This window comes from Mobula birostris, chromosome 8 (assembly GCF_030028105.1).
Source record: "Mobula birostris isolate sMobBir1 chromosome 8, sMobBir1.hap1, whole genome shotgun sequence".
Classification (NCBI taxonomy): Eukaryota; Metazoa; Chordata; class Chondrichthyes; order Myliobatiformes; family Myliobatidae; genus Mobula; species Mobula birostris.
This window is the reverse complement of record NC_092377.1, coordinates 162,557,995-162,573,173: the sequence shown is the minus strand read 5'-3', so window position 1 is coordinate 162,573,173 and position 15,179 is coordinate 162,557,995. Positions and strand designations below refer to the sequence as shown.

At 42.2% G+C, this 15,179-nt stretch overlaps 1 protein-coding gene across 1 annotated transcript in view; it reads left to right on the top strand.

Annotated features, from left to right (window-relative positions):
• usp39 (ubiquitin specific peptidase 39) overlaps window positions 1–15,179 on the top strand; it is a 61,728-nt gene that overhangs the window by 39,091 nt on the left and 7,458 nt on the right. Inside the window, exons 10-11 of the mRNA XM_072266659.1 lie at window positions 2,442–2,584; window positions 4,065–4,200. Of these exons, the coding sequence (XP_072122760.1) occupies window positions 2,442–2,584; window positions 4,065–4,200 (279 nt within the window). The remainder of the gene's footprint in view (window positions 1–2,441; window positions 2,585–4,064; window positions 4,201–15,179) is intronic.

The following is a 15,179-nucleotide window of genomic DNA, read 5'->3' as shown; positions in this document are numbered from 1 at the left end:
TAGAATTGCTTTAGCATGGAGATGACTGAATCCTTCCTAAAAACAAAACAAATCTTGACAGATGTCTTCCCAACCTTCTAAAATTGTAAATTGGTATATTATTGTCACATTTACCAAGGTACATTGAAAAACTGTTTTGCGTACCATCCACAGAGATCATTTCATCATATCAGTGGTCATACAAAGAAAAAGCAAGAACAGAATGCAGAGAATGTACACCTGGATTTGGATGGAGAATGAATGTCATTTAGTGATCTAAAAATTATTATTAGATCTTCCTAGCTTTTGTACCTTGTACTAATAAAATTGGATTCTAGTACATGTGACAATAATAAACCAATTATCAGTGGTGAATTTAACTACCGATGTGAGGAAATACATATAATTACTGGGGGTGGGGTAAGTGAGTGTGCAATCTCCACGCAGGTGGCATGGAAAGTCTGAACTGAATCCAAACACTTTTAAGCTTGAGCCCTTAATCAGTGCAGTTATAAAACCATAAGACATGGGAACAGGATTAGGCCATTTGACCCAAGTCTGCTCTGCCGTTCCATTATGGCTGATTTATGCAGATAAATCAACCCCTTTCTTTTGCCTTCTCCCCGTAACCTTTGACACCCTTATTAATCAAGAGCCTATTAACCTCTGCTTGAAATATACCCAATGACTTGGTCTTCACAGTTGTCTGGCAATGTATTCCACAGATTCACTGCTCTCTGCCTAAAGAGATTCCTCCTTATCTCTGTTTTAAAGGAACATCCTTCTATTCTGAGGCTGTGGTCTTAGACTGCCTTCTTCCCACTATAAGAAATACTCTCTTCTCATCTAATCTATCTAGGCCTTCCACATTCATTAGGTTTCAATGAGATTCACCCTCATTCTTCTAAACTCCGGTGGGTATAGGCCCAGAGCCAACAGACTAAGAGAAAGTGCTGCCTTTTAGCTGACATGTGAAATCAAGGGCACGCATCCCCTCAGGTAGATATGTGTAAAATATTCTACAGCACATTTTGAAAAAAGGTGAAGAGCAAGAGGGTTTTCATGCTATCTTTCCAAATGTTCAGGAGCTACATTCAGCTTGTAGAGCTGCTATCTCCAGCTACCGGGATTCAATCCTGACTTCCCATGCTGTCTGAGTGGAGGTTGCATGTCCCCTCTGAGACTGCATGTGTTTCCTCCTACATTCCAACAATCTGACATCGGTGGTGTAATTCACTACTGGTAATTGGTTTAGTATTGTCACGTCCTGAGATACAGTGGAAAAATTTTTGTCTGAATGCCACCCAGACAGATCATTCTGTATATAAGTACCTCGAGGTAATACAAGAGATTTAAAAACTTTTAACTTCTAACTCTTCTGGTATATAGATCAGTGATAACATCTGATAGGACATGAAGAGAATAAAATAGAATTGGGATAAATAGCTGCTTGGTAATCAGTGTAAAGACTTATTTCCATTCCTGATGAAGGGTTTTGGTCTGAAACATGAACTGTTTATTCCTCTCCATAGATGCTGCCTGACTTGCTGAGTTCCTCCAGCATTCTGTGTTTGTTGCTCTGGATTTCCAGCATCTACAGAATCTTGTGTTTATTATTTCTATGCTTTTTAACTTTATCGCAATACTGATTATCTTGTCTTGTTTTGTAGAGCTGTTTGTTGGAAACTTGCTGTGCACAGATTAGGTATTCTGTTATTAATCTAGTTCCCATTGGCAAACTGACAATTATTGTGCATCTCTTGTTTCTCTGATCAGTATGTGTAGCTTGTTAGGTGACCTCAGTGCAGTTAAGTGCCATTTTCATTGGGGTGGGTGTGGTGTCACATAAAAACCAGTCTGGTTATGCAGGGCAGGACTTTTTTTTCCACAAAGAGTGGTATTGGAATTTCTATGAAAACTGTATAGTTAATTTTAATGATCACCTGCTTATTTAACAAGGAAGTTTGAAAACTATGTTAATTTTTAAAATTTACCACAATGGGATTTTAATTTGTACTTTCAATAATCTTTATCCAGTAACACAACCACTACTCTAACACACATAAAATGCTGCAGGAACTCAGCGGGATGATCAAGACCAGTCTTGGTGAAGGGTCTCAGCCCAAAATGTCGACTGTTTACTCTTTTCCATAGATGCTGCCTGGCCTGCTGAGTTCCTCCAGCAGTTTGTGTGTGTGTTGCTTTGGATTTCCAGTATCTGCAGATTTTGTTTGCCTACATTACAACATTATGACAGTTACTCGTACTTTATTTGCTGCAAGGCATTTTAAACCAGCCTGAGGTTATGAAAGATAGATGTGAAATATCCTACGACATGCTTTGAAAAGGGTGGGAGCAGGAATTTACTCACGCTGTCTTGCCAAATGCTGGTTTATCAACCAAAGGGGTCCAATCAATGATGTAGCCAACACTTAACAAACTGTTTGTTGTAATTTCTTCAGGAGTATAAAACCTACAAGGAGAATTTCCTGAAGAGGTTCCAGCTGACAAAGCTACCCCCCTATCTCATCTTCTACATCAAGAGATTCACAAAGAATAATTTCTTCATAGAGAAGAACCCCACCATCGTCAATTTTCCAATAACGTAAGTAATTTGTGTTTAGTTTTCAGTTTTTTCACCCTTTAATTGTGTGTAGTTCCTTTAACATCCATCATTACAATATCAACTAAAATGGGAAATGCTGGAAGTACTCAGTAGGTCATGCAGCATCTGTGGAGCAAGAAACAGGGTTAACATTTCAGATCAATCTGCTGTCCAGATCTGCTACAAGCTCTAAAGGTTAATTATGTGAAATTATCATATCCTGAAGACTAATTTAACATTTCAAATGATGGCCGGTAATCAGAACTGACTGTCTCTGACCTGTTGCATGTTTCCAGTACTTGTTGGTATCTGTAAACTTTTTGCTAAACCAAATCCTCATCTGATTTCCCCGCGTGGTCTATCAGTGACTTGCCATAAGCACAAACATTCTGCTTTTCTTGAGCTGGAGGTGCTAAAGTATTTGTAACATTTCATCTACAGCTTGGCTGATGTCAGCTAATGTAGTGTAGAAACTTGAAATGAAAATGAAAAGTGTTGGAAATGCCGGGTGAAGCAATACTTTGGGAGCCATCCAGGTGTTGAGTAAACACAACGGAACATGCTTGAATTATGAGGTTCAGATTCAGATTTATTTACCACATGTTCACCGAAACAAACAGTGAAATATGCTTGTTGAAAACCAAACCAAAACCAAAACCGCTCAGGCATTAAGCATGCGGGTTGATACTGCATTGTGATGCACAACAGTACAACAAGTTGTAAAGTGGAAGGAAGTACATTTGTTCCTTTATTGAGAAATCAGCAAAGACAAACAGTCTTGAAATGATAAAAGCTAATAAAACTAAAACCAGCAGTGTAACAAAATAAACAGTCCAAGCGTATTCAGACATACTTAAGCCAAGTATATTTAAGCAGTCAACAAAAAAAAATCACCCCCCTGCCCACTCCCTAGCTCTACCCAAACTAAACCAAAGACAAAGCATAAATATGTGTCCATGCTCTTCGCTTCTACCACGCCCCAACCCACGTGACTGACTACCCATAATAAACATGCAACATAAAATACAATACAGACAGAATATAGATGCATGGCTTCTACAACATCGCTTGCATTACCTACCAACATACCTAAGGATGTGCTGGGGGCAGCCTGCAAGTAGCACCACATATTCTAGCACTGATGTAACATGCTCAGCAGAACAACACAAAACACAATAAAACAGAATACAAGAAACAAAAAAAACCCAGTAAAACAAGCCACTTTCCTCCTGCTCTCACTCCCTCCCACCCACACACCCACACGCGCAATCCTTCAGTCTCCAGACCCCAGGCTTCAACCATTAGACTTCAACTTCCAGACTTCCGATCAGCCTTTGGTATTACCCTTGGACTAGCCAGTGAAGGGACCCTGAACTCCAGTGTCAGACGCCGGGATCGCCAACTGTCAGTTCCCCTATCCCTTTCGGGTAATGAGGATTTAGCATTATAAAACGAACATGCTTATTGGAATGTGTTTCAGGAATGTGGATTTAAGAGAATACCTGTCTGAAGAGGTTCAGGCTGTGCACAAACACACCACCTATGACCTAATAGGTAATGTGGTACACGATGGAAAGCCTGGTGAAGGAGCATATCGGGTCCACGTTTTGCATCACGTGAGTATGCATTTGATGAAGTCCTGTCTGTTTCTGGTATCTCTTTCTCTTTACGAGACTCCTGGGAGTTTAGCTGTACTCGACTTGATTGACCCTCAGTAGAAGGAATGAATGCAATATTAAAGTACGTTACAGATATTGAAAGAAAGATTAGCTTGAGCTTGTGCCAAAAAAATTTCTTAAGCCATGCAGAGGAAAATAAACGTTTCACTTTGTAATATTCTCTTAATTGAATTGTGGCATGGTAGCGTAGTGCTTTACACTTAAATAGGTGCTCCTCCTGCCTATTCGCATTCCTCACCTCCATTTAGGGCCCCAAATAGTCCTTCCAGGTGAGGCAGCGTTTCATCTGTGAGTCTGTCGGGGTTACCTACAGTATCCGGTGGAACTGGTGTGGCGTCCTCTACCTAATGCAGGTTGAAGGACTGCTTTGTTGAGCACCTTTGCTCCGTATGCAACAGGCAGAATTTCCGACTGACCAACCATTCTAATTTCAATCCCCATTCCCATTCCAGCATGTTAATCCATGACCTTCTCAGCTGCCATGGTGAGGCCACTTTCAGGTTGGAGGAGCAACACTTAATATTTCATCTAGGTAGCCTCCAAATGATGACATGAATATTGATTTCTCTAACTTCCAGTAATTTTGTTTCTTCTTCCATTCTCCACTCTTATCCCTTCTCTTCTCCGCACCTGCCCATCACCTCCCCCTGATGCCCCTCCTCCTTCCCTCTTTCCCATGATCCACTTTGCTCTCCTAACAAATTCCTTCTTTAGTCCTTTACCATTTCCAGCTATCTCTTCTCATCTTCTCACTTTGTCCTCCCCTCCCCTACCCAGCTACCAGCTTGTACTCCTTCCTCTGACCCCACCTTATTTTGACTTCTTCCCTCTTCCTTTCCAGAGCTGATGAAGAGTCCTGTCCAAAATTACGACTCTTTATTCCTTTACATAGATGCTGCCAGACCTGAGTATTTTGTGTATGTTACAGTGGATCTTTTTTTTTTTTTTACACTTTTCCCATTTGGACATTGAACTTATTGGACATTGGCTTATTTTTGTCACATATGCTGATGTGAGGTACAGTGAAAATCTTCGTTGTTTTTCATACCTTCCTTACAGATCACTTCAGTTCTTAGTGCATGAGGTAGTACCAGGAAGAGCAAGGTATAAAGGGACCTATACACTTTATCACTATAGCCCTGCCCTTTTACAACATGGTTGAAGTTTAATGCAGTCTGACTATACATATATGCAACCAAATGAAATAATGTTCCTTCGGACCACAGTGCACCTGCACAACAAATATCATGCACAGCACATAAACTAAAATAGTATATTAAAAATAAATTAATAAAATATAATTCAAAATGCATGTAGTAAAGCGCAGCCCAAGTAAACAGTAAACATCTTGCTATCCCTAGTGTCAAGACCTCAGTGGTGGCAGGATATTCATTAGTCTCATATCCTGTTTGAAGAAGCCATTATCCAGTCTGACAGTCCTAGTCCTAATGCTTCTGTACCTCCTTCCTGACGATATTGGGTCAAAGAGATTGTGGGATGGTTGGTAGGGATCCTCAACAATACTCTGGGGCCCTTTGTCTGCAACAGAGGGAAGATGAATAAAAGTGAAGAACTCAATGTAATAGTGCTAAGGAAATTAATGGGGCTAAAGGATATCAGACTCTTAAGGCTTATAATGAGTCTATTATAAATGGAATGATTAATTTCCTCAGTTATTGTGTTGCTCTAATACACTTACAGCAGTGCATTCGATTTTCTTTGATTTTTCATTCCTCTTGATTTACTATTATCTTCTCTTTTAATTTTACTCCCACATTTACTATGCTTTTAGAGGCCATAATGAGTCCATTAAGAAGGATGAGGTGTCAGGGTACTTGGAGGGACACGATAAAATAGGTGGAAGTCAGCCTGTTTTCCTTAAGGGATATCTTGCCTGACAAATCAGTTGGAATTCTTTGAGGAAGACAAATGAAAGTCAGTGGATGTTGTTTGCTTGGATTTTTAGAAGGCCTTTGACAAGGTGTTGCATATGAGGCTGATAACCAATGGTGTTTACAGAAAAGATACTAGCCTGTATAGGGGCTGGGGTTACTGGCAGGAGGCAAGGGGCAGAAAGAAAGGGGGTCTTTTCTGGTTGGCTGCTAGTGACTAGTGGTGTTCTGCAATGGCTAGTGTTGGCTGTTACTTGTCACGTTAAATGTTAATGATCTGGATGACGGAATTAATGGCTTTGTTAAGTTTGTGGAGGACACAGAGATAGGTTAGGGGCAGGTAGTATTGAAGAAACAGTGGTTACTAACCTTTTTTATGCCATGAACTAATACCATGGGGACCCTTGCTATAGAAGGACTTTGACAGATTAGGGGAATGGGCAATGAAACAGCAGATCAAATACAATGTGGGGAAGTGTATGGTCATCCACATCGATAGAAGGAATAGAGACATTGGCTATTGTCTAAACATGAAGCGATGTCAGAAATTGGAGGTGCAAAGGGTTTTGAGAATCCTGTTGCAGGGTTACCGAAAGGTTAATTTGCAGGTTGAGTCAGTAGTAAGGAAGGCAAATGCAATGTTAGCATTGATTTTGAGAAGACAAGAATATTTAAAGCAGCGGTCCATCCGTCCCCCCACCCCACCCCACCTATTGAGATACAGTACAAAATAGGCCCCTCTGGCCTCTTGATCCATGCTGCCCAGCAATCCCCCCCACCGTTTAATCATGGGACAATTTACAATGACCAATTAACCTACCAACCAGTACGTCCCTGGACTGCGAGAGGAACCGGGCACACCTGGAGGAAACTCAAGCGGTCGTGGAGAGAATGTACGAACTCCTTTTGGGCAGCGGCGGAATTGAACCTGGGTTACCTGTACTGTAAATTGCTGTGCTCCCGTGGTTGATAGGTTCTGAATCAGTAAGGGTGGCAGTGACTTGACACTCTTTACTGCCCATTCCTGCTGTTTCGATTCAGCCTGGTAAACAAGGAACTAAAGCCTATCTTATCCAGGGCAGTTCGGGAGGAATCTCCTCAATGCTGAGTCTCTTAGAACATTCCTCATCCATTAATGATCAACAGTCTAGCAGCTTTTCTGTTACTTGTTTTGTTTTATTTAGAGATACAGCACAGTTAAAGGCCCTTCTAGCCTAACAAGCCCGAACCACCAGATTAGACCCAATGTGATCAATTAACCTACCAATCCATATCTCCTTGGACTGGGGGAGGAAACTGGAGCACCCCCAGAGGACCCATGTGGTCACAGGGAACATGACAAAACCCTTACTGACAGCGACCGGAAACGAACCTGGGTCATTGGCACTGACACTAACTGCTGTCTTACTCTATCATCCCCATTTGTCTTTAAAAATATCAGATGTTATACTAGGGTTTGATCTTGGGATCATCCAGGGGTTCTCAAACTTTTTTATGCCATGGACCAATATCATTAGGCAAGGGGTTTGTGGATTCGAGGTTGGGAACCCCTGGTTGCCCTAATTATATTCATTTACAAATAAGTAATGTCTGTCTAATAAATGCAAGATGAGGAGAAGGGATCAAGTAATCAGCTGAAAAATTCCTCTTTCCTTATTAATAGAAATAAAAGAACATTTAATGGGTAAGGATCAAAGTTTGAATGATGGACATATGTGAAATGAATGCTCTGAATATCTGTTGGAGTAGTTTGGTACAGATGCTGACTGTTAATCAGTGTCTGTGCTGATGTTTACCACTACAGTTGAATTCCTCATCACCGACCTCCTATTCCTATATTTGAATTATTTATTCACTTTCCGTTTCAATGCTGTTCCATCTGCATCCACCAGACTCTCAGGAAGTGCATCTAACCCTGAACCATTTTGCTTTTTGAACAGAAATCTTTCTTAATGTTTCTGCTTAATTTGTAATCTAAAGTCATTTAGTTGTTGGACCGGTTTCTTTCAGTTGGCCCTGTCGAAACCCTGAATGATTTTCAATACTCAATGTAGAACAATCCATATCGCAGTATTCACTCAGCTCTGGAGCCGTCGTGCTGAATCTTTCAGTCTCGTTAGAACTTTTGTTGTGAGCATGCTGTGCTGGAGCCTGAAGCAAGGTAACATTTGCGGGCTGCCCCCCCCAGCACATCTTGGTCGTTGACACCAACAATGCATTTTACTGTATGTTTCGATGTTCCTGTGACAAAGAAAGCTAATCTTTAATATTTAATCCAATTTTACAAAGTGATCCTGGAATTGCGTTCAACTTAGATTGGCTGTATCTCAATATATACAAAAGGGTGCAGAGAGATTTATCAGGATACTGCCTGGATTAGAGTTTCAGAATAGGTTGAGCAGGCTACAGCTTTTCTTTTTATAGCAAAGAAGGATGAGAGCTGATGTGATAGAGGTGTCGAAGATGATAAGCACAGATCAAGTGGACAGCCGGAGCTTTTTCCTAGCATGGAAATGGCTAATGCCAGTGTGCATAATTTTGAGGTGGTTGGAGGAAAGTATAGGGAGGAGGTGTCAGAGATAGTTTTTTTTACATAGAGAGTGATGGATACATGGAATGCTCTGCCAGGGGTGATGGTAGGGGCAGGTACATTAGGGACATTTAAGAAACTCTAAGATAGGCACATGGATGATAGAAAAATGGGGGGTTATGTAGAAGAAAAGGGTTAGATTGATTTTGCAGTAGGTTAAAATGTTGGCACAACGTGGTTGGCCTGTACTGTGCTGTAACATCCTGTGTTCTGTATATTGGAACACAGGACACTGTACCTATGCTGGCTCTTTGTAAGAACTGTTAATGATTTCTCCACCCTTGCATTTTCTCTGAAGTCCTGTAGTTTTCTGTCCTTCAAGTCATCTGATTTCCTTTTGAGCATCTGAAAGTTTAATATTTCACTAGGACTCATTGTCATAACTGCTGTAGTAAATATAAAAAGCCTTTTATCAGCTCTCAACACAATAAATACACTAACAGCTGGAAGTCATGAATGGTAAAGTGTTACAGGGGTAAACCCATAAATGCACCTTTGCGAATCTTGGCATCTGTTTCATACTGTTTACCCACTTTGGCTCTATATGTTGTTGTGCTACAGTTTCTGACCTTTGAGATTGCCATGCTGCTTGTCTGGCATCTCATACTGTAAGACCAGAATTGAGTCTAATGGGCAAATTGTACTTTTCCAGTGTTTCTAGAATTCAGTGATTTTTGTTTCAGGTTTTAGATTCTTATTTTGAATACCAAGGCACAAGGGGGTGAGATGAAAAAGAGAAGCTTATTTTAGACACTGAAAGTCTAAGGCTACAGAAAGCTTAAAGTATGCTAAATGTGGGAGTGAAATTAGAAGAGATGATAATAGAATCAAAGGAAGATATAAAAAAGAAAATCTAACACTAAGTGCATTAAGAGTAACAGAATAATTGAAATGTTGACCCTGTTCAAAGTTCAAAGTAAATTTTATTATTAAAGTACATAGATGCCACCATATACAACCCTAAGATTCATTTTCTTGTGGGCATATTCAGCAAATTATAGAGAATAGCAACTATAACAGGATCAATGAAAGATCAACCAGAGTGCAGAAGACAACAAACTGTGCAAATGCAAATATTAATAAATATCAATAAATAACGAATACATGAGGTAATGAGATAAAGAGTCCTTAAAGTGAGATCATTGGAAAATGTCACTCCACTCTTCAAGAAGGGCGCGGGGCAGAAGAAAGGTAATTACAGGCCTGTTAACCTGACCTCAGTGGTTGGGAAGATGTTGGAGTTGATTGTTAAGGATGTGTTTTCAGGGTACTTTGAGGCACATGATAAAATAGGCCAAAGTCAGCATGGTTTCCTCAAGGGGAAATTTTCCCTGCCAAATCTGTTGGAATTCTTTGAAGAAATAACAAGTAGGATAGACAAAGGAGAATTGGTGGATGTTGTGTACTTGGATTTTCAGAAGGCCTTTGACATGCTGCCACAGATGGCTGCTTAGCACCTTAAGAGTCCATGATATTAGAGGAAGGATACTAGCACGGATAGAGCATTGGCTGATTGGCAGGAGGCAAAGAGTGGTGATTAAGGGAGCCTTTTCTGATTGGCTGCCGATGACTAATGGTGTTCCACAGGGGCCTGTGTTGGGACCATTTCTTTTTAATTGTATGTCAATGATTTGGATGACAGAATTGATGACTTTGTGGCCAAGTTTGCGGACGATATGAAGATAGGTGGAGGGACAGGTAGCTCTGAGGAAGTAGAGAGGCTGCAGAAGGACTTGGACAGATTAGGGGAATGGGCAAAGAAGTGACAAATGGAATACAGCGTCGGGAAGTGTATGGACATGCGCTTTGGTAGAAGAAATAAAAGCATAGATTATTTTCTAAATGGGGAAAAATTCAAGAATTGGAGGTGCAAGGGGACTTGGGAGTCTTTGTGCAGTATTCCCTAAAGATTAATTTGCAGGTTGAGTTGGTGGCAAGGAAGGCAAATGTATGTCAGCATTCATTTCAAGAGGACTAGAATATAACAACAAGGATGTAATGCTGAGTCTTTATAAAGCATTGGTGAGGCCTCACTTGGAGTATTGTAAGCAGTTTTGAGCCCTTTATCTAAGAAAGGATGTGCTGATATTGGAGAGGGTTCATCGGAGAATGATTCAGGGAATGAAAGGATTATCATATAAGGAACATTTGATCTCTGGCCTTGTACTCTCTGGAATTTAGAAGAATGACGGGAGATCTTGTAGTGACGGAGTCTAGGGCCGGAGGGCACAGCCTCAGGATAGAATGATGTCCATTTAGAATGGAGATCAGGAAGAATTTCTTTAGCAAGAGGATGGTGAATCTAGAATTCGTTGCTGCGGTTTACCGTGGAGACCAGGTCATGGGGTGTGTTTAAGGTAGAGGTTGATTGGATCCTGATGAGTCCGTGCATGAGAGGTTACAGGGAGAAGGCAGGAGAATGGAGTTGAGAGGAAAATGGATCGGCCATGATGAAATGGCAGAGCAGACTCGATGGGCCAATTGGGGTAATTCCGCTCTTGTTTCAAAGGTTCAGCGTTCCAATTTAATGTCAGAGGAATGTGCACAATATACATTGTATGTTGTGAGATGCTTTTTCTTTGTGAACATCCCTGAAAACAGAGAAGTGCCCCTGAAAACAGAGAAGTGCCCCAAAGAATGAACGACAGTTAAACGTGAGAACCCCAAAGTCCCCCCCCCATGCGTAAGTGGCAGCAAGCAGCGATCCCCCCTCACCCTAGCAAAAAAAAAAGTGCACCCGCTGCCAAGCAAAGCGTGAGCTAGGCGATAGCAAAGATACAGACCTTGCAGTTATCCCAAAGACTATGGCATTTCATCCGGCATTCGACAAACCACAGGTTCTCTCTCTCCCTAATGAGACATAACAACATCCTGCTGGTTTATGATGTTAAAAAGTCCGTTTCGTTGCTTTTTACGAGCTCTGTGCCTGAAGATCGCAAAGACCTTGGGTCTTCGGTTCCACAGCAAAAGATTTTCCGGCCTCCCCGACAACATACGAGTCTCCTGCCATGACACTGACCCACGATCTACCCATCTCCAGAGCCCCAAGATCTTAGGCTTCTGAATTCGAGCCGGACTCTCACGCCGAACCCTTGGCATGCTGAACAATGATGGCTGGTCCTGAAACCCTGAGAGTGGATCCCATTCCTGCAAAGAACCAAAGTCTGCATGTAACTCCAGGTCAGGGTTTTCAAAAGAACCCTGAAAGGGAAAAATGAAGATATTAAAGATGAAACTAGAGCTGTTTCCGAAGATGCAAGAAAAGGAGTCACCGTTTAGCACTGTCTTAACTCTGCCTCCATCAACCTCTTGTGGTTTTTATGAGGTAGTTGTGTGAGCTAGGACTGTTCACTTTGGAGCAAAGGAGGATGAGATGTGACTTGATAGAGGTGTATAAGATGATAAGAGGCATAGTGTAGATAGCCAGTGCCTTTTTCCCTATGAAACGGCTAAATGAAGAGGGCAGAGCTTTAAGGCGTTTGGGGGAAAGTATAAGGGTAGAGTTGATTCATGGAATGCCAGGGTTAGTGGTAGATGCAGATACATTAGGGATATTTAAGAAACCTTTAGATAGGCACAAAGATGAAATAAAAATGATGGGCTACGTGGGAGAAGGGTTAAAGGGTTGATACAAGATTGTGAGATGTGGGCCTGTGCTGTCCTGTACTGTTCCATAATTTATAATAGTGGAAGTGTCAGGCTGTTAAAGGAAAGAAGGACATTGCAGAGACTCTTTCTTTCAACTTTTAGTATCCATTGTTTTGAGAGGGGTGCCAGTGGATTAAAGCATTATACAATTGGTTAAAAAAGAAATGTTTACTGGCCATACTTAGGTAGGCAAATCAGTTGATGGATTTAGAAACCACAATGTAGAAAGCTCAGATAATCAGGTATAGTCGGCATGGATTAATTTAGTAAAAGGTCACTCTTCACTGATTCAGTTGGATTCTTTGTGAGCATGAGGGCAGTGCATGTAATGAGGCCCTACATGGATATTAGCAAGGCTTTTGATAATGTCCCACATGCCAAACTAATCACAGAACTAAAAGCTCTTATGATCTAAAATTTGGGATGGTGTCTGGGATCAACTGTTTTTGTCACGGGAACGTTGTTGCTAGTGGGGTTCCACAGTACCTTGTATTTATATTTAGTCTCTTGTTTTTTTTGTATGAGACTGTATATGAATGATAAAGACGTATTTAAGGGCATGATAAAAATGATCTAAAATTTGCCCATGTTGTTGGGAGCTTAAGACTATAGATTCACGGACCCCTTGGTTAATGGTAAGGCTCCACAGCATAAAAGTTGTGAATCCTTGTTGTAGAAAGATATTGAAGGTCTTGTCAGTCGGACAGAAGAGTGACATATGAAACTCAGTCCAGATAAGAGATACTGTCTTTGGGGATGAACTCCAAGGCAATGGAGGTATACAATAACTGAGGCTTTTGAGAGCTGTGGAGGAATAGAGGCATCATGTGATATATGCACACTGATCCTTGAATGTTCTCTATGACATCCCCTGTTCTATCACAGCTTTTCTAGAGCAGAGTGACCAAAATTCTACACTCTACCCAAGCCAGGATCTAATTAATGCTGTTCCACCATAACTTAAAAAAAATCTTTTGTTAATTGGGATCTGGGTGGTGCCGGCAGGGCCAGAGTTTTATTGCCTGTCACTCACAGTCCCTGACACAGTGGTGGTACGCTGACACCTTGAACTGCTGCTCTTTTGGCAAAAGTACTCCCACAGTGCTGATGATGGGTGGGGGTTCCAAGATTGCAACCAGCAACAATGAGAGATCGGCTGAGGCGTTGCAAAAGGATGTGAGCATCATGCAGTCGATGTACTTCTGATCGAATGATGGAAAGATCACCGGTGAGGTGGCTGTGGTTTTGCCTGGCATGCTGCCCTGAGGAGCTGGGACTGAGAAGACATCACTTTAAACAACCAGAATCATCTTTCTTTGTAACACACATAAAAGTTGCTGGTGAACGTAGCAGGCCAGGCAGCATCTCTAGGAAGAGGTGCAGTCGACGTTTCAGGCCGAGATCCTTCGTCAGGACTAACTGAAGGAAGAGTGAGTAAGGGATTTGAAAGTTGGAGGGGGAGATCCAAAATGATAGGAGAAGACAGGAGGGGGAGGGAAAGAGCCAAGAGCTGGACAGGTGATAGGCAAAAGGGATACGAGAGGATCATGGGACAGGAGGTCCGGGAAGAAAGACAAGGGGGGGCGGGGGGACCCAGAGGATGGGCAAGGGGTATATTCAGAGGGAGAAAAAGGAGAGTGAGAGAAAGAATGTGTGTATAAAAATAAGTAACAGATGGGATACGAGGGGGAGGTGGGGCATTAACGGAAGTTAGAGAAGTCGATGTTCATGCCATCAGGTTGGAGGCTACCCAGACGGAATATAAGGTGTTGTTCCTCCAACCTGAGTGTGGCTTCATCTTTACAGTAGAGGAGGCCGTGGATAGACATGTCAGAATGGGAATGAGATGTGGAATTAAAATGTGTGGCCATTGGGAGATCCTGCTTTCTCTGGCAGACAGAGCGTAGGTGTTCAGCAAAGCGGTCTCCCAGTCTGCGTCGGGTCTCGCCAGTATATAAAAGGCCACATCAGGAGCACCGGACGCAGTATATCACCCCAGCCGACTCACAGGTGAAGTGTTGCCTCACCTGGAAGGACTGTTTGGGGCCCTGAATGGTGGTAAGGGAGGAATTGTAAGGGCATGTGTAGCACTTGTTCCGCTTACACGGATAAGTGCCAGGAGGGAGATCAGTGGGGAGGGATGGGGGGGGGGGGGGGCGCGAATGGACAAGGGAGTCGCGTAGGGAGCGATCCCTGCGGAATGCAGAGAGAGGGGGGGAGGGAAAGATGTGCTTAGTGGTGGGATCCCGTTGGAGGTGGCGGAAGTTACGGAGAATAATATGTTGGACCCGGAGGCTGGTGGGGTGGTAGGTGAGGACCAGGGGAACCCTATTCCTAGTGGGGTGGCGGGAGGATGGAGTGAGAGCAGATGTACCAGCAACTTTTATGTGTGTTGCTTGAATTTCCAGCATCTGCAGAATTCCTGTTGTTTTCATCTTCCTTTGTGCAATGTTGGACAGCAGACACTGCAGTCTCTTCCCATTTATGCCGTGGATTTCAGTGTACAGGGCTCCTAGGTTTTGCACGCAGTCAAATGATCACATAAAATGGAGGGCAGTCAATCTTTCCTCACATTTGGATCAGGGCTGTGAAGAGGTCTGGCAATGAGTGGTCCTGATGAAACTCAAACAAAGTATTGGTCAGCAGATTATTGGTAAGTGCCACTTGAAAGGACTGACATTGACACCTTTCATCGCTTTGTTTAAGACTGAGATGCCCACTCAGCAGATTGGCTTTTCCTATCTTTTATAGGAAAGCTAATAGAAATTAGCTCAGCTATTATCCTG